The sequence below is a fragment of the Bubalus bubalis genome, chromosome 18, assembly GCF_019923935.1.
Source record: "Bubalus bubalis isolate 160015118507 breed Murrah chromosome 18, NDDB_SH_1, whole genome shotgun sequence".
Classification (NCBI taxonomy): Eukaryota; Metazoa; Chordata; class Mammalia; order Artiodactyla; family Bovidae; genus Bubalus; species Bubalus bubalis.
In genome coordinates this window covers 63,061,138-63,083,258 of record NC_059174.1, presented here as the reverse complement: position 1 = coordinate 63,083,258, position 22,121 = coordinate 63,061,138, and the positions used below count along the sequence as shown (strand labels likewise).

The 22,121-nt window shown below is 51.5% G+C and overlaps 1 protein-coding gene across 23 annotated transcripts in view; it reads right to left on the bottom strand.

Moving 5' to 3' along the window:
* LOC102401256 (leukocyte immunoglobulin-like receptor subfamily B member 3) overlaps positions 1–22,121 on the bottom strand; it is a 174,598-nt gene that overhangs the window by 31,993 nt on the left and 120,484 nt on the right. The window contains exons 1-11 of one of the 23 annotated variants that reach the window (XM_045163611.1): positions 13,981–14,624; positions 13,793–13,828; positions 13,338–13,622; positions 12,899–13,201; positions 12,375–12,686; positions 11,853–12,155; positions 10,488–10,622; positions 6,316–6,358; positions 6,197–6,234; positions 5,865–5,917; positions 3,905–4,981 (exon numbers count right to left, since the gene is read on the bottom strand). The exons of 14 other annotated variants lie outside the window; for them this stretch is intronic. In XM_045163611.1, coding sequence (XP_045019546.1) covers positions 4,835–4,981; positions 5,865–5,917; positions 6,197–6,234; positions 6,316–6,358; positions 10,488–10,622; positions 11,853–12,155; positions 12,375–12,686; positions 12,899–13,201; positions 13,338–13,622; positions 13,793–13,828; positions 13,981–14,014 — 1,689 coding nt within the window. In that variant the 5' untranslated portion in view covers positions 14,015–14,624 and the 3' untranslated portion in view covers positions 3,905–4,834. Of the gene's footprint in view, positions 1–3,904; positions 4,982–5,864; positions 5,918–6,196; positions 6,235–6,315; positions 6,359–10,487; positions 10,657–11,852; positions 12,156–12,374; positions 12,687–12,898; positions 13,202–13,337; positions 13,623–13,792; positions 13,829–13,980; positions 14,627–22,121 lie in introns of those variants that run through there. 8 more of the 23 variants (XM_045163623.1, XM_045163622.1, XM_045163624.1 and 5 more) reach the window with 8 other exon arrangements.

The following is a 22,121-nucleotide window of genomic DNA, read 5'->3' as shown; positions in this document are numbered from 1 at the left end:
AGCAGGAGAGGTAGGCCGTGTGGCCCCCGGCGGCGGGGATCATCTCAAGGTCAGAGGAAGGTTTCCACCCCTGTGGACACACAGAGGGAACCATGGTCACAGAAAAATAAAGGGAGGCAAGCATGTGGATTATTTTGTAGAAGAACAGGTGGTCACTGAAAAGAGTTGAAAATGTTCAACGTGAACAATACAGTAGATTCAACACGTTAAAAAGTCATGCAGTCAAGAAGACAGCTGAGCGGCCACGTATGAAGTGGGAGTATGGCATTGAGGAAATGGTCCAGAGTGCGGCACAGAGAGCAGACAGGGAGATTCAGGAGAGGCGGGCCTGTGCTGAGGGCCAGTGTGCTATCTGTCGTAGGTGTCAGACGGGAAGACGCTCACGACAGACGGAAGATGCTCACAACAGAGGGCAACGGCTGAGGCAGCAAATAACGGAGCCTCCTTTACTGACAAGAACCGACCTGCGAAGGGCTGGGACTCATGTATGCGCACGTGACACCCGAGGGCCGCCCCGCTGGGCCCGTGACTGAGACTCGGCGCTCCTTACCTAGGGGCCCGGGCGGGATCACCGGCCAGGGGTCCAGACATGGCACACTTGGGCTAAAGACCCCACACCCTGCAACGGAGAGCCCGTGTGCCGCAGCGAGGTCAACAAATAGGTTAATTAAATACATGGTAAAAAAAAGTAACAACCATATTTTGACCTTTCATAGTAAACTGAGAAACTGAAGGTTAAATTTAAAAAGTATTTCGAACTGAATTATACAATTTGAAACAGTTAATTCTATTTTAAATAATTTTCAACTAAAAAAAAAATCAAGGCGGACCGGACTGAGGCCCTAAAAATGTCCTGAAACTACTTCCAGTGGAAAACGCAGATTACCAGGAGAATGACCAGCCCATTGGGAGCAGACTGCCCCCTACCAAAAGGGGGCGCTAAAGGACACTGGAGCCATGCTCTCAGGGAATCAACCAGGAAGAGTTCCCCCTGAGTCGCAGTACTTGCAAGGGGCAGAAGTGAGAGCTTCATGCAGGGCACATCCCCAGCTTCCAGGAGGTTCGGCACCGCCTCCCCCTGTGGGCCGTGCCTCAGCCTCAACCCGCCAGGTCCTGAGAGAGGAGGTGGGCTCTGGGGGCATGGGGCCCTTAACCTTGACAAGCGTTTTCCTCTCCTAGTACTTGAGTCACACGCTGGATTCCAAATAGGAAGTGTTCTCAAGCAACTTGATAAAAAGAGAATGAACGTGAAAGAAGGCATTTCCAGAGGTGCAAGTTCTTGGATATTGACGGTTTTCACACAGAAAGGAATACTAAGAGATGGCAGAGAGACAGGGAGATGCAACAGAGAGGAACGCATGGCCGAAAATGAGCTTTGGAAAAGTACACAGACACAGGCTTGACGCACAAACACACCCACACGTGTGCATGGAGAGAGCCGTGCACAACCCACACACGTGTATATGAGTACCCAGATTTCAGGTGAAGCACTGTCAGAACTTTGTCTTTTCTAAAGGAGGAGGAGAATGCATACGTGTTCAGAAATAAAAATGTAAATATGTATTTTAAGTGCCTAAAATAAGAAATGGAATAACTCCAAACGTGCCTGGTGTAATTAAATGAAAGAAAACCTTTTCAGGTTTACGGAGGTATAATTGACAAAATTGATGCTGTAAAGAGCAATATTCAATAGGAACCTGGAATGTCAGGTCCATGAATCAAGGCAAATTGGAAGTGGTCATACAGGAGATGGCAAGAGTGATGGTCAACATTCTAGGAATCAGTGAACTAAGATGGACTGGAATGGGTGAATTTAACTCAGATGACCATAATATCTACTACTGTGGGCAGGAATCCCTCAGAAGAAATGAAGTAGCCATCATGGTCAACAACAGAGTCCGAAATGCAGTACTTGGGTGCAATCTCAAAAATGACAGAATGATCTCTGTTCGTTTCCATGGCAAACCATTCAGTATCACAGTAATCCAAGTCTATGTCCCAACCAGTAACACTGAAGAAGCTGAAGGATTCTATGAAGACCTACAAGACCTTTTAGAACTAACACCCCCCAAAATATGTCCTTTTCATTACACGGGACTGGAATGCAAATGTAGGAAGTCAAGAAACTCCTGGAGTAACAGGCAAATTTGGCTTGGAGTATGGAATGAAGCAGGGCAAAGGCTAATAGAGTTTTGCCAAGAGAACGCACTGGTCATAGCAAACACCGTCTTCCAACAACACAAGAGAAGACTCTACACATGGACATCACCAGATGGTCAACACTGAAATCAGATGGATTATATTCTTGACAGCCAAAGATGGAGAAGCTCTATACAGTCAGCAAAAACAAGATCAGGAGCTGACTGTGGCTCAGATCACGAACTCCTTATTGCCAAATTCAGACTTAAATTGAAGAAAGTAGGGAAAACCGCTAGACTATTCAGGTATGACCTAAATCAAATCCCTTATGATTATACAGTGGAAGTGAGAAACAGATTTAAGGGACTAGATCTGATAGAGTGCCTGATGAACTCCGGACGGAGGTTCGTGACTTTGTACAGGAGCAGGGATGAAGACCATCCCCATGGAAAAGAAATGCAAAAAATGGCTGTCTGAGGAGGCCTTACAAATAGCTGTGAAAAGAAGAGAAGCGAAAAGCAAAGGAGAAAAGGAAAGATATAAACATCTGAATGCAAAGTTCCAAGAATAGCAAGAAGAGATAAGAAAGCCTTCCTCAGCAACCATTGCAAAGAAATAGAGGAAAAGAACAGAATGGGGAAGACTAGAGATCCCTTCAAGAAAATTAGAGATACCAAGGGAATATTTCAGGGAAAGATGGGCACAATAAAGGACAGAAATGGTATGGACCTAACAGAAGCAGAAGATATTAAGACGTGGCAAGAATACACAGAAGAACTGTACAAAAGAGATCTTCATGACCCAGATAATCACGATGGTGTGATCACTCACCTAGAGCCAGACATCCTGGAATGTGAAGTCAAGTGGGCCTTAGGAAGCATCACTATGAACAAAGCTAGTAGAGGTGATGGAATTCCAGTTGAGCTATTTCAAATCCTGAAAGATGATGCTGTGAAAGTGCTGCACTCGATATGCCAGCAAAGTTGGAAAACTCAGCAGTGGCCACAGGACTGGAAAAGGTGAGTTTTCATTCCAATCCCAAAGAAAGGCCATGCCAAAGAGTGCTCAAACTACCGCACAATTGCACTCATCTCACACGCTAGTAAAGTAGTGCTCCAAATTCTCCAAGCCAGGCTTCAAAGTACATGAACCGTGAACTTCCAGATGTTCAAGCTGGTTTTAGAAAAGGCAGAGAAACCAGAGATCAAATGGCTACAACTGGAGAAAAGCCCACACAGCAACAATGAATAAATAAACAAACATAAAAACTAGATTTCTAATGCAGGTTTTAAAAGATGCTTTGATAAATGATAGGAAATTCCCTTCTACTTAGGACTTTTTCAGTATAAATTGGTGGTGTATTCTATCCAAAACTTTTCATCTGTTATCATGATGTTTTAAAATTTCTTCTTTTAATATTTGAATTGTATTGACTGATTTTTGCAGATGAAACCAACCAGACATTCTTGAAAAAAATAGGTGCACGTGTGTGATATGTGGTCCATTTTACTTACTGATGAATCCTCTTTGTGAATGTTTGTTTAGGAAAACAGAAACCAGGAAAAAAGAGCTTCCTGAGATTTTCCCATTTTGCAGTTTCCGTGTCACTGTTTGGTCTCAGGTTTTTCTGGCACAGTGAAATGTTTTGTGGAGTGTGCCCTTCCTTCCTTCTCCCCTCTCTGCGTAAGCTGGTGTAAGCTCGGTAGGTGTGTGTACGAGTGTGTGCTTCATGAGTGCCCACATGTTCAGATGCATTCACCTGTGAAACTCTCTGGATTCAGAGTTCACTTTAACATATAGGACAATTCCGATTTTCTGTTTATCCTTATGTCCATAATTTTGATAAATTTTATTTTTGAGGCTTTTGGTCTGTGTCATCTACATTTTCTACTATAATAGCATAAAACTGTCCTTCGATGAAGTTTTATCTTTCTAAAGTCTGAAGGACCTGCTGTCATGTCCTGATGGCAGTAAAGCAATGCCTTCTCTCTGTCTGACTTGGTCTTTGTGCCTAGCATGTGTGCGTGTGATCCACGCTCTCAGGGACGAAGCTTTCTGGCTTTTCTGATTTTCCTCTCCTTGTTTGTCCTCAGTGGTCGCTACCCTTGTCATTGTTGTTTCCCTGTTCCTCCCTTCGTTTGGAGTCCTGTGCTGATCTTTTTCAAAATCACTGATAATTGAGAGTCTGTTGCCTTCTTTATAAAATATGAGGATATTAATTACCTTTTTTAAGGAAACTGAAACATGCCTTTCAGTTTTTTAGTAATCTGTTTATTTGTGGCTGTGCTGGGTCTTCCCTGCTGCGCGTGGGCTCTCTCTGGTTGCAGCGAGTGGAGGGTGGTGCCTGGCTGTGCACGGCCTGCTCACGCATTGGCTCCTCTCGAGGAACACCGGCTCTGGGCACCAGGGCTTCGGCAGCTGCAGCGCCCCTGGGCTCAGCTGTCCGGCAGCAAGTGGATCAGACCCATGTCCCCTGCATTGGCTGGCAGACTCTTAACCCTGGGCCACTGGGGTCCAGGATTCTGTTTCTGAGGGTAGAACCAGTTGACCCGAAAGGGTCCCAGGGGCTCCTGGTGGTCTGTTAGGAGCCCAGGTACTGCTGCTGGTGGTTAGGTGGTGTCCACTGCTGGCAGCTCACGTGCCTCCTGGGGTCTGAGATCTGGTCCCGGGAGCCTGGGGTTGAGTCCTTCCGGGGCTAGCGAACGGCGAGAGTAGCATACTCACTGGGCTCTGCTGGGGGCTCCCCTGACTGGGGGGCCGGGGGTGTGGCCGTCCCCCTTCTGACGATCGAGTGGTTCAACTGGGCGTAGGTCACGTCCTGGGGGGCTTCAGATGTGGCAGCCTGCGGGGAGGAAGGTGTGTGAGATGGGGCGCCTGGGGGCCTGGAGAGGATCTGCTGTGCATCAGTCCATCCTTCCCGGAATCCCCCCGACTGGGAGGATAGGGGGGCGCCTCCCGCCTTAGTGATCTCGGGGGCTCACAGGGCGCTCGTCCCCTCCTGGGGGCCTGCCTCCCACCTGTTGTGCTAGAGGGAGACAGTGAGGCAGGACAGGCGCCTCCTGGGTCTGCCGCCCTCGGGTCAGGTCAGCTCTCTTTCATGATGGAAACTCCAGGGGCCTCCTGACGCCCGGGAGCCTCCGGGTGCTTTGTGCTGCCCTGGTTTCTCTTTGAGCCCAGACCTCTTGCTCATCTGGCCCGGCACACAGCCGTCTTCCTGCTAAAGCTCGTCCCTTCCGCCTCAGGACCTTCCTACCGAGTGTGCCTGCTCCGAGCGCCCAGTCCCATCTCTTGATTTACTTTCTTCATCAGCACCTTGCATTCTGGGACTCCACCAGCTTGTTGGCGTGGGGCCCCTCTCACCACGAGCTGAGCACCTGCCATACCTGCAGGGCCTGGGGGGTGGCGCCCGCTCTCCCGCGTCCTTTGCTGGGGGGTGAAGGAGGGGGGCCTGGGCCATGTGGGCCACCCACTGATGCACGCATCCTCATGAGACCTGGGGCTACACCCCCACACCAGAAGGTCAGCCAGAGGACAAGGCGCCCCGAAGGAGGGGCTGTGAGGTCACAGGGAAAGGGGAGGGTGGGGTCACAGCAGGACCCAGGGAGCTGGGAAGGAGGGGTGGGGAGGGCGTGGCTGGAGCTGGGGTGTGAGCACAGCTATGTGTGCGCTGGGCTGAGTTTGGCAACAGGAGGTCTGTGGTGGCCAGACAGGAGCAAGGGTCTCACCTGATGGTCCAGCTGCAGCCCCACCTCAGAGTGTGTGTCGTTCATGGCAGCATCTGCAGCAGAGTAGGAGGCACCGCTGGGTGGGGTTCCAAGAGCCTCAGGGCTGGAGCCCCTGCCTTGCACCCTGTAGGGGGGTGCTGCGTAGTCCCCCACCCTTCTAAGCATCCCCCCACGGCCTCCAGAGGTCTCTGTGCCCCCCTACCCTGCACCCGGGGGAGTGCTGTGTGGGGTTTCAGTCCCCAGCCCTGGTCCCCCACCCTTCTGAGTGTCCCCCCCTCACTGCCTCCAGAAATCTCTGTGCCCCCCCGCGGGCTGCCGTCTCTCCTGCTCACAGATGGCCTGGTCCTGGGCGTCTGTGGCTGGGCTGGAGCTGAGGAGGAGATGCTGTGTCAGGGGGAGAAGTTGGGGTGCTGTGGGCGGGGGGCTCTGGGGGTGTTGGGGTGGTAGTTACCTGCTCTGCAGGCCCCTGTCCTCGGGCCCTGGATCTGCGGCCCCTGTGGGAGGTCGGAAATCAGCCTCAGCCTGGGCTGCGTCCCAGGACAGAGGCTCGGTCCCAGGGACATGGTGCCCCCGCCCTCCACGTGGGATTCAGGAGGAGAGAAGGCAGCCTGGGCTCGTGGTGCGTGTCAGTTCGTGACATTGAGAAGGAGGGGAATGGCTTAAATGAGTGCACGTGGGCTGACAGTGGGTGTTTTTTTCCACTAGATTTTCAGATTTGAGATTCTGGAAAAATTTTTAAATGAAATATCGTTGGTTTGTAATATATTAGGTTCAGGCATACAACATATGATTCAATGTTTTTATAGGTTATACTCCATTTAAAGTTATTACGAAATAATTGCTACATTCCCTGTGCTATCCAGTATATCCTTCTTGTTTATTTCATACACAGTAGTCTGCATAGGAACCTGGAATGTCAGGTCCATGAATCAAGGCAAATTGGAAGTGGTCAAACAAGAGATGGCAAGAGTGAATGTCGACATTTTAGGAATCAGCGAACTAAAATGGACTGGAATGGGTGAATTTAACTCAGATGACCATTATATCTACTACTGCAGGCTGGAATCCCTCAGAAGAAATGGATTAGCCATCATGGTCAACAAAAGAGTCCGAAATGCAGTACTTGGATGCAATCTCAAAAACGACAGAATGATCTCTGTTCGTTTCCGAGGCAAACCATTCAATATCATAGTAATCCAAGTCTATGCCCCAACCAGTAACGCTGAAGAAGCTGAAGTTGAACGGTTCTATGAAGACCTACAAGACCTTTTAGAACTAACACCCAAAAAAGATGTCCTTTTCATTATAAGGGACTGGAATGCAAAAGTAGGAAGTCAAGAAACACCTGGAGTAACAGGCAAATTTGGCCTTGGAATACGGAATGAAGCAGGGCAAAGACCTATAGAGTTTTGCGAAGAACATGCACTGGTCATAGCAAACACCCTCTTCCAACAACACAAGAGAAGACTCTACACATGGACATCACCAGATGGTCAACACCGAAATCAGATGGATTATATTCTTTGCAGCCAAAGATGGAGAAGCTCTATACAGTCAGCAAAAAGAAGATGTGGAGCTGACTGTGGCTCAGATCATGAACTCCTTATTACCAAATTCAGACTTAAATTGAAGAAAGTAGGGAAAATCACTAGACCATTCAGGTATGACCTAAATCAAATCCCTTATGATTATACATGCAGAAGGCAATGGCATCCCACTCCAGCACTCTTGCCTGGAAAATCCCATGGACGGAGGAGCCTGGTGGGCTGCAGTTCATGGGGTCGTGAAGAGTCGGACACAACTGAGCGACTTCCCTTTCACTTTTCACTTTCCTGCATTGGAGAAGGAAATGGCAACCCACTCCAATGTTCTTGCCTGGAGAATCCCAGGGACGGTGGAGCCTGGTGGGCTGCCATCTATGGGGTCGCACAGAGTTGGACACGTCTGAGCGACTTAGCAGTAGCAGCAGTAGCAGTATGATTATACAGTGGAAGTGAGAAGTAGATTTAAGGGCCTAGATCTGATAGATAGAGTGCCTGATGAACTATGGAAGAGGTTCGTGACATTGTACAGGAGACAAGGATCAAGACCATCCCCATGGAAAAGAAATGCAAAAAAGGAAAATGGCTGTCTGGGGAGGCCTTACATATAGCTGTGAAAAGAAGAGAAGCAAAAAGCAAAGGAGAAAAGGAAAGATATAAGCATCTGAATGCAGAGTTCAAAGAATAGCAAGAAGAGATAAGAAAGCCTTCCTCAGCAATCAATGCAAAGAAATAGAGGAAAACAACAGAATGGGAAAGACTAGAGATCTCTTCAAGAAAATTAGATATATCAAGGGGACACTTCATGCAAAGATGGGCTCGATAAAGGGCAGAAATGGTATGGACCTAACAGAAGCAGAAGATATTAAGAGGTGACAAGAATATACAGAAGAACTGTACAAAAAAGATCTTCACGACCCAGATAATCACGATGGTGTGATCACTGACCTAGAGCCAGACATCCTGGAATGTGAAGTCAAGTGGGCCTTAGAAAGCATCACTATGAACAAAGCTAGTGGAGGTGATGGAATTCCAGTTGGGCTATTCCAAATCCTGAAAGATGATGCTGTGAAAGTGCTGCACTCGATACGCCAGCAAAGTTGGAAAACTCAGCAGTGGCCACAGGACTGGAAAAGGTGAGTTTTCATTCCAATCCCAAAGAAAGGCAATGCCAAAGAATGCTCAAACTACCGCACAATTGCACTCATCTCACACACTAGTAAAGTAATTCTCCAAATTCTCCAAGCCAGGCTTCAGCAATACATGAACCGTTAACTTCCTGATGTTCAAGCTGGTTTTAGAAAAGGCAGAGGAACCAGAGATCAAATTGCCAACATCTGCTGGATCATGGAAAAAGCAAGAGAGTTCCAGAAAAACATCTATTTCTGCTTTATTGACTATGCCAAAGCCTTTGACTGTGTGAATCACAATAAACTGTGGAAAATTCTGAAAGAGTTGGGAATACCAGACCACCTACCTGCCTATAGAGAATTGTGTATGCAGGTCAGGAAGCAACAGTTAGAACTGGACATGGAACAACAGACTGGTTCCAAATAGGAAAAGAGTACGTCAAGGCTGGATAGTATCACCCTGCTTATTTAACTTATATGCAGAGTACATCATGAGAAACGCTGGACTGGAAGAAGCACAAGCTGGAATCAAGATTGCCGGGAGAAATATCAATAACCTCAGATATGCAGGTGACACCACCCTTATGGCAGAAAGTGAACAGGAACTAAAAAGCCTGTTGATGAATGTGAAAGGGGAGAGTGCAAAAGTTGGCTTAAAGCTCAACATTCAGAAAACAAAGATCATGGCATCCGGTCCCATCATTTCATAGGAAATAGATGGGGAAACAGTGGAAACAGTGTCAGACTTTATTTTGGGGGGCTTCAAAATCACTGCAGATGGTGACTGCAGCCATGAAATTAAAAGATGCTTACTCCTTAGAAGGAAAGTTATGACCAACCTAGATAGCATATTCAAAAGCAGAGACATTACTTTGCCAACAAAGGTCCGTCTGGTCAAGGCTATGGTTTTTCCACTGGTCATGTATGGATATGAGAGTTGGACTGTGAAGAAGGCTGAGCACCGAAGAATTGATGCTTTTGAACTGTGGTGTTGGAGAAGACTCTTGAGAGTCCCTTGGACTGCAAGGAGATCCAACCAGTCCATTGTGAATGAGATCAGCCCTGGGATTTCTTTGGAGGGAATGATGCTAAAGCTGAAACTCCAGTACTTTGGCCACCTCATGCGAAGAGTTGACTCATTGGAAAAGACTCTGATGCTGGGAGGGATTGGGGGCAGGAGGAGAAGGGGACGACAGAGGATGAGATGGGTGGATGGCATCACTGACTCGATGGACGTGAGTCTGGGTGAACTCCTGGAGTTTGTGATGGACAGGGAGGCCTGGCGTGCTGCGATTCATGGGGTCACAAAGAATCAGACACGACTGAGCAACTGATCTGAACTGAACTGAGTCTGTGTCTCTTAGTCCATACCCCTAATCTGCCCGACCCCCTGGTAACCATTAGTTATTTTTCTATATCAAGGACTCTGTTTCTGTTTTTCATATACGTTCCTTTGTATTATTTTCCAGATTCAGTATGTACCAATGCTATCATAACGCATTTATCTTCCTCTGAGTTATTTCAGTAAGCGTAATACTCTCTAGGTCCATGTATGCTGTTGCAAATGGTAGAGTTTCCTTCTTTTTTATGGCTGAGTAATATTCCATTGTATGTATATGTGGGTATATATATATGTATATATACACACACACACACCCCCCACAGTTTCTCTATTCATTTCTTGCTGGACAGTTGGGTTGCTGTCATATCTTGGCCATTGTAAATTGCCTATATGAATATTGGAATGTTTGTATCTTTTCAAATTCATTTTCTTGAAATATATAGGCAGCAGTGGATTTTCTGGACCATGTGATAATTCTGCTTTTAGTTTTTAAGGAACCTCAGTATGGTGGGAAAAAATTTTTTAAGCTGACTGTTCCCATGTCCTTGGTTTCCCTCTGTCTGATGCCCTAAGGCCTCCAGGGGTCTGAGTCACCCCATTCCCTACTCACGCGACTTCCTGCAACATTCCTGACCCCGGTGTTGGAGGAAGAGGAAGAGGAGGACGAGGAGCAGCAGGACGAAGGTCACCGAGACCCCGATGAGGACACTCAGGTACCACGTGAGGCCTGGGGCACCAGAGACGCCTGAGTGAGCCAGGGGTGCCGTTTAACTGGGCACCTGCTGTGTGCAGACTTGTGCTTGGGTCTGTGCGTCCATATCCAGCCCATCCCACCCACTTATAGAGGAGGAGCCTGAGGCATAGAGAGGGAGATCATGGGCTCTGGTGACCCAGCCTGGAGCAGGCAGAGCCGGGACTGGAACCAGAGCCATGGGCGCCCTGAGCTCCTCTTGAGCTAGCCCCCAGGAGGACACCAGCTTTCTGCTCTGGGGGCCCCTCACCTGCAGGGGGCTGTCCGAGGGTCTCACCTGGAGCTGAGGGTCCTCCCTTGTCCCCTCCCCTCCCCCACTCAGCGGGGAGGGGCGGGCTGCGTGGAGGGGCTTCTGGGTCCTCCCCTCCCTTCCCACATGCTGCAGTGGAGGGCACAGATCCCCACAGTCACCTCCTTGGGGGCTCCCTGTGGTCCTAGCCCGATGTGGGGTCACACCCAGGTCAGAACTGAGGAAATCTAAGATCTGGGGCACGGGTCTCTCCTTTTACACTGGGAGAAGCTGAGGCCCGCACCGGGGTGTGGTGACGGTGAGGGAGTCCACATCAGTGTCTCCAGAGGCGCCTGAACCGGCAGCATAACTCAGCCCTGCTCCTCCGCAGAACCGCCACCACGTCCCCAAGAGCCTGCTCCCCTCTCTGCAGTTTCTGACTCCACTGAGGGGTGGAGCTGATGGAACTGATGCCTGGAGGCCCCTGGGGGTTAGGAAGGGGGTGGGGCCGGGGCCGCTTTCCCCCTCCGCAGCCCTGCTAGCCCCAACCTGGGCCCCCGACCCCTGGCCCTTCATCCGGCAGCTCGGAGCCCCTGCAGCCTGTGTTTCCCGTTGATGACCTGAGGGGGTATTAGATCTTCCGGCTCCCACACCGCCCTGGGCTGGGCTGTCTCCCCTGAGCAGAGAGCCCCGAGACGCCGTAGGTTCGGGTCTGGGTCTGTGGCTGGGAGAATGGGATCTTGGGAGGTTGAGCCCAGGAAGGGGTGCTCTGGGCTGACCGGGGTCCCCACCTCACTCCCCTCTGCCCTGCACGGCCCTGTGGGCTCCCCAAGACCCTCGCATTGCCCACCTGCCCCTCCGGGACCCCAGTGCGGGAGGCAGGGGCGGGGCGCGGGCTCCGAGGCCCCGCCCCCAGGGGGCCCCTCCTCCACCAACGCCTGGCGCTGTCAGGGCAGAGCCCCAGCTGCTGAGTTGACGGACAGACTGACCCTCACCTGAGACCACGAGCGCCAGGGGCTCACTGGGCTGTGACAGCAGGTAGGGGTCTGTGCTGAGTGAGCGGTAGCACCTGTAGGTGCCCCCGTGGGCTGAGGTCACAGGGCTCAAGGAGAACTCGGCCTGGTACCGCCCGTCTTGGTCCTGGGATCGCAGACGCAGGGGACGATGTGCTGCCCCCTCCTTGGACAGAAGGAAAGTGTCCGTCCTGTCTCCTGACTGACACAGCAGGGTGACGGTCTCCCCCGGGGCCACCGAGGGGCCTGGCCGCACCGAGAGGGAAGGTCTGTCTCTGAGCCGTCCTGCAGAGAGGAAGGGGGTGCCGGCGCCGGGCCTGGTTCTGAGCGAGACTTCGCGGGCCTCTCTGGCCCCTCGGCGCTGTCTCTGTTTTTCCGAGTCTCTCCCCTCCTGCCACCCCGTCTCTGTCCCTCCCTGGGACCCCTCTCCCTGGTCCCAGCATCATAACCCTAACCCCTGGGGCTCCCCGGTGGGGCCTGTGCAGAGTCAGGTCCCCTACTGACCCGCTGGCTCCTCTCCTGCCACCAGCAGCTCCAGGGGCTCACTGGGCGCCGACCACTCGGAGGAGAGGCCGTGTCCACCGTAGCATCTGTACCGGCCCCCATGGACGGTGCCCACGGGGCCCAGGGGGAAGTCGGCCTGAGTGAGCCCCCCCTGGGGCCTCCAGGCAGGGCGCTGGAGGAGGTTCTGTCCCCCCTCCTTGGACAGAGCGAATCTGGCGTAGCTGACATCAGAGCGACACTGGAGGGTCAGATTCTGTCCAGAAATGATGACAGGGCCCTTCAGGGTCAGGAGGGAGGGCTTCCCAGACAGCCCTGGGGAGAGACACGCGCTGGGTTGTAGGGACCGCTTCCCGCATGGATGCCCCTCTCCAGTCCCGGCCCCAGGCCTCGCCATCTCTGTCTGTGTATCTGTCCTGTGAGCCCCACGCTCCTCTCCCCACCCTCTCACAGGGGCTCCCCTGGAAGCAGAGACCCCAGTATGTTGTTTTGTCTGCACAAATGTATGGGGTCAGGACGGACTTCACCTGAGACCAGGAGCTCCAGGGGATTGCTGGGGGCTGACCACACCCTGGGGGTGTCCCTGTAAAAGCCGTAGCATCTGAACATCCACCCGTGCCCGGGAGTCACGGGGCCCACGGGGAACAGGGCCTGGGTCTGCCCGTCAGGTCGTTGCTCTCCATCCAGGGTCCAAGAGGACTTGTCTTCTCCTTCCTTGGTCAGAAGGAATCTGTTAAATCCCTGACTGGAGCCACACTGGAGGGTCACGTTCCCTCCCGACATCACCACAGGGCTCGGTAGGGCTGAGAGGCTGGGTTTGCTGTAGGATCCTAGGAGAGAAGGAGGCAGCCTGTTCCATGAGGCTCCCACCCTCCCCCTGCCCAGGGCTGCACTGGGAGAGGGACAGCCCCTGAGAGCAGACCCCTCTCCCGAGGGCAGACCCCGAGGCCCCCGAGTGTCCCTCACCTGTCACCACCAGCTCCAGGGGGTCACTGCGCTCTGACCAGCCAGTGGGGGTGCTGTGGTAGCACTGATAGCTGCCTGCGTGGTCCTGCCCCATGTGTTGGATGGAGAACCAGGCCTTGTCCCTGGGCTCCAGGGGTCTCTGTCTGACCCAGACAAACAGGCTTCCCTCTTTATCCAGATGGAACTCCTGGGCCTCCAGGGTCCCCTGACACCAGATGGTCACGGGGCTCCCCCAGGGGACCACAGAGCCCGGCTCAGCCCAGATGGTGGGTTTGGGGAAGGTTCCTGGAAGGAAATCAGAGGTGGGCTCACCAGGCGTCCCACCCAGGCCCCAGCTCTCAGCCCAGACCTCCCAGACTCCCCCCCTGTGACCCCGAGCTGCCCTCCCCCTGCCTGCAGCCTGGGGGTGACCTTGTCCCCACGAGAGGAGGGAGCTGGGCCCTGGACAGACTCACCGGCCTGCACCTGGGTCCTCAGGCCCACACTCAGTCCTGGAAGAGAGTGCCCTGTGAGAAGTGTGCCCTCAGCTCTGAGCAGCGCCTCTCCACCCTGGGAGCCTCCTGGGCCCTGGGGTCCCCTGACGGAGCAGGCTGGCTGGGGGGTTCCCTCCAGACCAGGGCTCCCCCTGCCCCTCCCATCTCACCAAGGCAGAGCAGGGCGGGGATCGTGGGGGCCATGGCGTCTCCTCCCTGCGGTCCAGGCTGTGAGGATGGAGGAGACCTGGGTGTCCTCCGGACAGACAGACCACAGGGTGTGTCCTCTCCGGGGCTGGGGCTTCCTGTCACGCGGCTGTCACTTCAGCGTCCCTGCAGGAAGGGGAACAGCCTCTTCTTGAAAGCCGGCGTTGTTCCTGTGACAGTCCCAGGGTGTTCCTGAGACGCCTGTTTCAGGTGTGAGCAAGCAGGGCATGTCCTTTCCTCTGAGAGCCTAGCCTCGGGGTCTGCTTCCTCCTCTGCCCGCCCATCAGCAGGTCCCTGTGGGGTCCTCACCGTGGACAGGTCACCAGGCCCTGGAGATGCTTCAGGGAGGATGCCAGCCCCTGCTGCCCGCAGGACTCAGATCCCAAGAGACACTTTTTTTTTTCATTGGAGGATTGTTACTTTACAATATGGTGCTGGTTTCTGCCATACATCAACATGAATCGGCCGTGTGTGTCACATGCCCCTCCTCTAGAACCTCCCTCCCCTCTAGGTTGTCACAGAGCCCTTGTGTGAGGTCCCTGAGTCACATGGCACATTCCCCCATGGTCTGTTTTATACGAGCTGGTGTGTGTGTTTCCATGCTACTCTCTGCATTCCTCCCACCCTCTCCCTCCGCTCTGTGTCACCAAGTCTGGTCTTTATGAGGGACACATGGTCAGTGTCTCCCTGGGCTCAGTGGAGTCCACGTGGCCGAGAGCCCAGAGGAGACGGTCAGGGAATAAGGAAGGAAACTGACTAGTCCCTTGCCCCGGAGTATGGTTTTCCCCTGTCACAGCCCCCTTCGGTGCATCTCTCTTTATTGCGTCACAGTCCAGCCCGCCTTCCTGGAAACAAGCCCCTGGGTGCGTCCTGCCTCCTTGGGGCCCCGGGGTCCTTGGGCACAGTCTCCTCCCAGTCTTGTCATCACCTGCAAGCTTTAGGCAGTATTGATTGTGGTCAGAGCTCTCACTCTGTTGGAGAACAGATGCTCCTGTAAACGCGTGCCCTCTGCTCATGTACCTGGGGCGGCGGTGCCCTTTCTCTGCGCCTGAGGTTCCTCCTCTGCATCTTGTCCCGACCCCAGCCCTCAGAGGGGCTACGGGCTCTTGCTTCCATCATCACGGTCAATTTCCAGACGAGGTGACGGCAGGAGAGGGTGGACTGAAGGGCTGTGGGCGGAGACTGCACGGAAGGGGGTGAGTGTGGTGCCCACTCAGAGCTTCCTCTGCTCCTAACTCTGAGACGTGCTTGGAGAGTGTTTCTGAAACACGTAGCCACAGACAAGGGCAGAAAGAAAGTTCCCGAAATGGAGGGGAACCACAGCAAAGCACGAGAGTTCGGCGGTGTGGCCCCCGGTGGCCAGAATGTTCTCAGGATCAGAGGCAGAGGTTTCCCCCCGTGTGCACACAGAGAGGCACCCATCCTCACAGAGAAATAAAGGGAGGCAAGCATGTGGATTATTTTGTAGAAGAACAGGCAGTTACTCTAAAGAGTTGAAAATTTTCGACGTGAAAAATCCAGTAGATTTAACACGCTAAAAAGTCATGCAGTCAAGAAGACAGCTGAGCGGCCACGTATGAAGTGGGAGTATGGCATTGAGGAAATGGTCCAGAGTGCGGCACAGAGAGCAGACAGGGAGATTCAGGAGAGGCGGGCCTGTGCTGAGGGCCAGTGTGGTATCTGTCGTAGGTGTCAGACGGGAAGACGCTCACGACAGACGGAAGACGATCATGACAGACAGCGACGGCTGAGGAAGCAAATAACGGCGCCTCCTTTACTGACGAGAACCGACCTGCGAAGGCCTGGGACTCATGTATGTGCCCCGCTGGGCCCTTGACTGAGACTCCGCGCTCCTTACCTAGGGGCCCGGGCGGGATCACCGGCCAGGGATCCAGATAGGGCACACTTGGGCTAAAGACCCCACACCCTGCAACGGAGAGCCCGTGTGCCGCAACAACGTCAACAAATAGGTTAATTAATTAAATGGGGAAAAAAAGTAACATTCGTATCTTGACCTTTCATAGTAAATTGAGAAACTGAAGGTTAAATTAAAAAGTATTTCCCACTGAATTATACAATTTGAAACAGTTACTTCTATTTTAAGTAAATTTCAACTAAAAAAAGGCAGACTGACTGAGGCCCTGAAAAAGTCCTGAAACTACTTCCAGTGGAAAACGCAGATTACCAAGGGAATGACCAGCCCACTGGGAGCAGACTGCCCCCTACCAAAAGGGGGCGCTAAAGGGTACTGGAGCCACGCAGACAGGGAATCAACCAGGAAGACTTCCCCCTGAGTCGGAGCACTTGCAAGGGGCAGAAGTGAGAGCTTCATGCAGAGCACATCCCCAGCTTCCACGAGGTTCGGCACCACCTCCCGGTGTGGGCCGTGCCTCGGCCTCAACCCGCCAGGTCCTGAGAGAGGAGGAGGGCTCTGGGGGCATGGGGCCCTTAACCTTGACAAGCGTTTTCCTCTCCTAGTACTTGAGTCACACGCTGGATTCCAAATAGGAAGTGTTCTCAAGCAACTGGATAAAAAGAGACTGAGCGTGAAAGAAGGCATTTCCAGAGGTGCAAGTTCTTGGATATTGACGGTTTTCACACAGAAAGGAATCAGATTGATTATATTCTTTGCAGCCAAAGATGGAGAAGCTCTATTCAGTCAGCACAAACAAGACATGCAGCTGACTGTGGCTCAGATCATGAACTCCTTATTGCCAAATTCAGACTTAAATTGAAGAAAGTGGGGAAAACCACTAGACCATTCAGGTATGATCTAAATCAAATCCCTTATGATTATACAGTGGAAGTGAGAAATAGATTTAAGGGACTAGATCTGATAGAGTGCCTGATGAACTCTGGACGGAGGTTTGTGACTTTGTACGGGACAGGGATCAAGACCATCCCCATGGAAAAGAAATGCAAAAAATGGCTGTCTGAGGAGGCCTTACAAATAGTTGTGAAAAGAAGAGAAGTGAAAAGCAAAGGAGAAAAGGAAAGATATTCCCATCTGAATGCAAAGTTCCAAAAAATAGCAAGGAGAGCTAAAAAAGCCTTCCTCAGCAATCAATGCAAAGAAATAGAGGAAAACAACAGAATGGAAAAGACTAAAGATCTCTTCAAGAAAATTAGAGATACCAAGGGAACATTTCATGCAAAGATGGGCACAATAAAGGACAGAAATGGTATGGACCTAACAGAAGCAGAAGATATTAAGAGGTGGCAAGAATACACAGAAGAACTGTACAAAACAGCTCTTCATGACCCAGATAATCATAATGGTCTGATCACTCACCTAGAGCCACACATCCTGGAATGTGAAGTCAAGTGGGCCTTAGGAAGCATTATTTTGAATAAAGCTAGTGGAGGTGATGGAATTCCAGTTGAGCTATTTCAAATCCTGAAAGATGATGCCGTGAAAGTGCTGAACTCGATATGCCAGCAAAGTTGGAAAACTCAGCAGTGGCCACAGGACTCGAAAAGGTCAGTTTTCATTCCAATCCCAAAGGAAGGCAATGCCAAAGAGTGCTCAAACTACCGCACAATTGCACTCATCTCACACGCTAGTAAAGTAATGCTCAAAATTCTCCAAGCCAGGCTTCAGTAATATGTGAACCGTGAACTTCCAGATGTTCAAGCTGGTTTTAGAAAAGGCAGAGAAACCAGAGATCAAATTGCCAACATTTACTGGATCATAGAAAAAGCAATAGAGTTCCAGAAAAACCATCTATTTCTGCTTTATTGACTATGCCAAAGCCTTTGACTGTGTGGATCACAATAAACTGTGGAAAATTCTGAAAGCGATGGGAATACCATATCATCTGACCTGTCTCTTGAGAAACCTCTATGCAGGTGGGAAGCAACAGTTAGAACTGGACATGGATCAGCAGACTGGTTCAAAATAGGAAAAGGAGTATTTCAAGGCTGTATATTGTCACCCTGTTTAATTAACTTATATGCAGAGTACGTCATGAGAAACGCTGGACTGGATGAAACACAAGCTGGAATCCTGATTGCTGAGAGAAATATTAATAATCTCAGATATGCAGACGACACCACCTCTATGGCAGAAAGTGAAGAGGAACTAAAAAGCCTCTTGATGAAAGTGAAAGAGGAGAGTGCAAAAGTTGGCTTAAAGCTCAAATTTCAGAAAACTAAGATCACGGCATCTTGTCCCATCATTTCATGGGGAATAGATGGGGGAACAGTGGAAACAGTGTCAGACTTTATTTTTTGGTCTCCAAAATCACTGCAGATGGTGATTGCAGCCATGAAATTAAAAGACGCTTACTCCTTGGAAGGAAAGTCATGACCAACCTAGATAGCATATTCAAAAGCAGAAACATTACTTTGCCAACAAAGGTTTGTCTAGTCAAGGCTATGGTTTTTCCAGTAGTCATGTATGGATGTGAGAGTTGGTCTATGAAGAAAGCTGAGTGCCGAAGAATTGATGCTTTTAAACTGTGGTGTTGAAGAAAACGCCTGAGAGTCCCTTGGACTGCAGGGAGGTCCAACCAGTCTATCCTAAAGGAGATCAGTCACTGGGTATTCATTGGAAGGACTGATGCTAACGCTGAAACTCCAATACTTTGGCCACCTGATGTGAAGAACTGACTCATTTGAAAAGATCCTGATTCTGAGAAGATTGAGGGCAGGAGGAGAAGGGGACTACAGAGGATGAGATGGTTGGATGGCATCACGGACTCAATGGACATGAGTTTGGGTAAACTCTGGGAGTGGTGATGGACAGGGAGGACTGGCGTGCTGTGATTCATGGGGTTGCAGAGAGTCAGACACGACTGAGTGACTGAACTGAACTGAACTGAATCGACAAAAATTGTATCTGTTCCACATGCACAGCTTGACGTTCTGACTTCTGTCTACGCTGTGAAATAAGTACCGCAGTCATGCCAATTATAATTAGCGTGTCCATCAGCTCCTGTAGTTCACCTTGGTCTGTGGGTCTGGTAAGGAGACTTCAGGCTACCCTCTGAGCAGGATTGAGTCTACAGTATGGTATGGTCAGCTGTAGTCACATCGCTGCACATCAGGTCTCTAGAACTCACTCATCGGTGTCCAGGAAACTTTGTTCCCCGTGACCAGCACCTCCCCGTTATCCCTGCTCCCAGCCTCTGGGGACTACATTCTCCTCCATTTCACCGAGTGTGTTTTAGATTCCACAGGTCAGTGAGCTCCTGCTGCGTTTGCCTGTCTGTGTCTGGCTTACTTTACTCGACATAATGTTCTCCAGCTTCACCCATGTTGTCTCAAAAGGAGGGATTCCCTTTTTTTAAAGGCTGAGTGAGACTCCATTGTTGTGTGTGTGTGTGTCTGGCATTTTCTTTGTGCATTTATCTATCGACAGACATCCAGGTTGTGGCCGCATCCTGCTACTGGGAACAACGCTGCAGAACACAGGAGTGCAGATACATCTGTGAGGTCCTGGATTCTTCTTTGGATACATACCCTGGAGGGAATTGCTGGGTCATGTGGTAGGTGGTTCTACGTTTAGTTTTTTGGGGAAACTCCACACTGTTTTCCACAGTGGCTGCACCGATTGCCTTGCCAACGACCATGCACAAGGTTCTCTTCTCTCCGCATTTTGGCAGCACTTGTCTTTTTCCTAGCAGTCGAGTGTCTGTAACACGTGCAGTGACATCTCACTGGCTCTGGCGTGTGCTCCCCTGAGGACTGGTGGATGCTGAGCGCCTTTCCATGTCTGTTTGGTCATATGGACATTGTCTTTTGAGAGCTACCTGTTCAGGTCCTGTGCCCATTTAAAAACTGGGTTGGTGTTACTTTGGGTTGAGTTGTGTGAGCTCCTTGTATATTTGAGAAGTAGCTCCAAGGCAGATGTGTGGTTTGCACACATCTCCTCTTGCACCCATTGCCTTTCCTGTGACTGTTTCCTTTGCTGGGTGGGTTTTATTTACCGGACTCCCCCTGGCCTGGTTCTGTCTTTGCTGCCTGTGCTTTTGGTGTCATATCCAAAGAAACCTTGTCCACACCCATGTCCCGACGCTCCCCCTGTGTCTTCCTCTTGTTCTTTCATGGTTCCAGGCCCTGGGTTTAAGTCTCTGCTGCGTTTTGAGATGATTTCACATATAGTGTGAGCTGAGGGTCCCGCTTCACCCTCCTGCCTGCTGTCATCTGGCTCTTCCAGCACCGTTTATTGAAGGGTCTGTCCCTTCCCCTTCTGTGCTCTGGGCACCTTGTGGAAGATCAGTTCACTGAGCTGCTTCAGGACAATTATTTTCCATAATAAGGGAGCTTGTAGATCTCCCATTTTCCTGCAGTTTCACTGCTGCCCTGGGCAGAGTCATGGTTCCTGGTTCTCGGGGTTTCTCTGCCACCCTGGGCACAGTCACGGTTCCCAGTTCTCGGTGTTTCTTGTGGCTCTGCTTTGGTGTCTGTGCGCTGGGAGAAGCAGCCGCCTCCGCTCGGACCTGTGGTGGGATTTTGCCCCCAGCCCAGTTAGAGATTCTGGAGCCTTGGAGACGTGCTCGGTGGACATGAGGCTCCCCCGCCCTCCCGTCCAGGGAAACGATGCTGTGCCCCCACCCTGTCGAGCCCCTGCCTTGAGGGAGAAGTCCGAGGACCCCGTGCTCCTCTAACCCCGAGGCCGAGCCAGCCGCACAGAGCCCCGTCCCTTCTCTTCCTGCTTTGTGGCCCCACGTGTGTCTGCTGCCTGGTGCTCTTGTGAGCTGAGCAGCAAGGCAGTCTCTGAGCCAGCGGCCCGGAGCCTGGGGATGTGGCGCAACCGCATCCACTGTCCTCCCAGGGACGAGGGCCTGGGCCCAAGGGGGTGTCCTCTCAGCACTGAGCTGCGCCAGCTTGCGGGAAGGGAGACAGAGAAACAGAACGTCCTCCGTTTATCCTTTTGAAGTGTTTCTTTCCGGTTTTCTGTTCATCTGAGGTGTTGCAGCTCACTAGCTGGATTCTGCAGTTTGCATAAAAGTCATGAGGCCCAGATAATCCCGGTTTATCAGTGTTTCTGTGCGAGATGAGGGCTGGGACTTCCCCATCTGCCATCTTGCTTAAAGCGCTGATTAAAATTTCTGAAATGTGTCACAGTGAAGCCAGAAATGGAAAACGGAAACGATAGTTAACTAGTGTGCGTGCTCAGTCACTACAGCCGTGTCCGACTCTGCGACCCCACGGCCTGTAGCCTGCCACGCTCCTCTGTGCATGGGATTCTCCAGGCAGGAATACTGGAGGGGGTGGCCATGCCCTCCTCCAGGGCATCTTCCTGACCCAGGGATTGAACCCAAGTCTCTTGCGTCTCCTGCGCTGGCAGGCGGGCTCTTCACCACTAGTGCCCCCTGGGAAGCCCTGATAGTCCACATACACAGGGAAAAGGGAGAAGAGTAAGCAGGTATCTGGCGCCCTTTTGGAATGAGAGAAACAGAGTGATGGTAGGCTGCACTCGGGCTCCCCAGGCGGCTCAGGGGTAAAGAATGTGCCTGCCAGCGCAGGAGGTGCAGAGACTCGCATTCGATCCCTGGGTGGGGAAGATCCCCTGGAGAAGGACGTGGCAGCCCACCTCAGTATTCTTGCCTGGAGAATCCCTGGGCAGAGGAGCCTGGCGGGCTACTGTCTGTGGAGTCACGAAGAGTTGGACACGACTGAGCGAGTGCACACACACACACACACACACACACACACACACGAAGAGACTGCAGACCCAGACAACACGCCTGCCCACTCCGCAGACCGGATGCCCCCTCCCTCGGTTCTGCAGTTTGTGTGTGCATCTTCAGTGTTTTATAAATGCAGTATCACGTCATCTGCATACAGGGACAGTTTTGCCTCCTTCCTGCCGCCAAGTTGAATCCTTTTTTTTTTTTTTTTCTTGCCTGATTGCTATGACTAGGACTTCCAGTGGTGTGTTGAACACAGATGGTGAGAGTGGGCATCCTTACCTTGTCCCAGAGCTCTAGGAAGGCTTTCTGCTTGTTACCTTTGAGTACTGTGTTGACTGTGTGCTTGTGATAAATCGGTTTTGTTACATTGAGATATGTTCCCTCTACTCACTTTGGCGAGACCTTTTATGATGAAAGGATGTTGCATTTTATCAGTGCTTTCTCTGAACCTATTAAGACGAGCA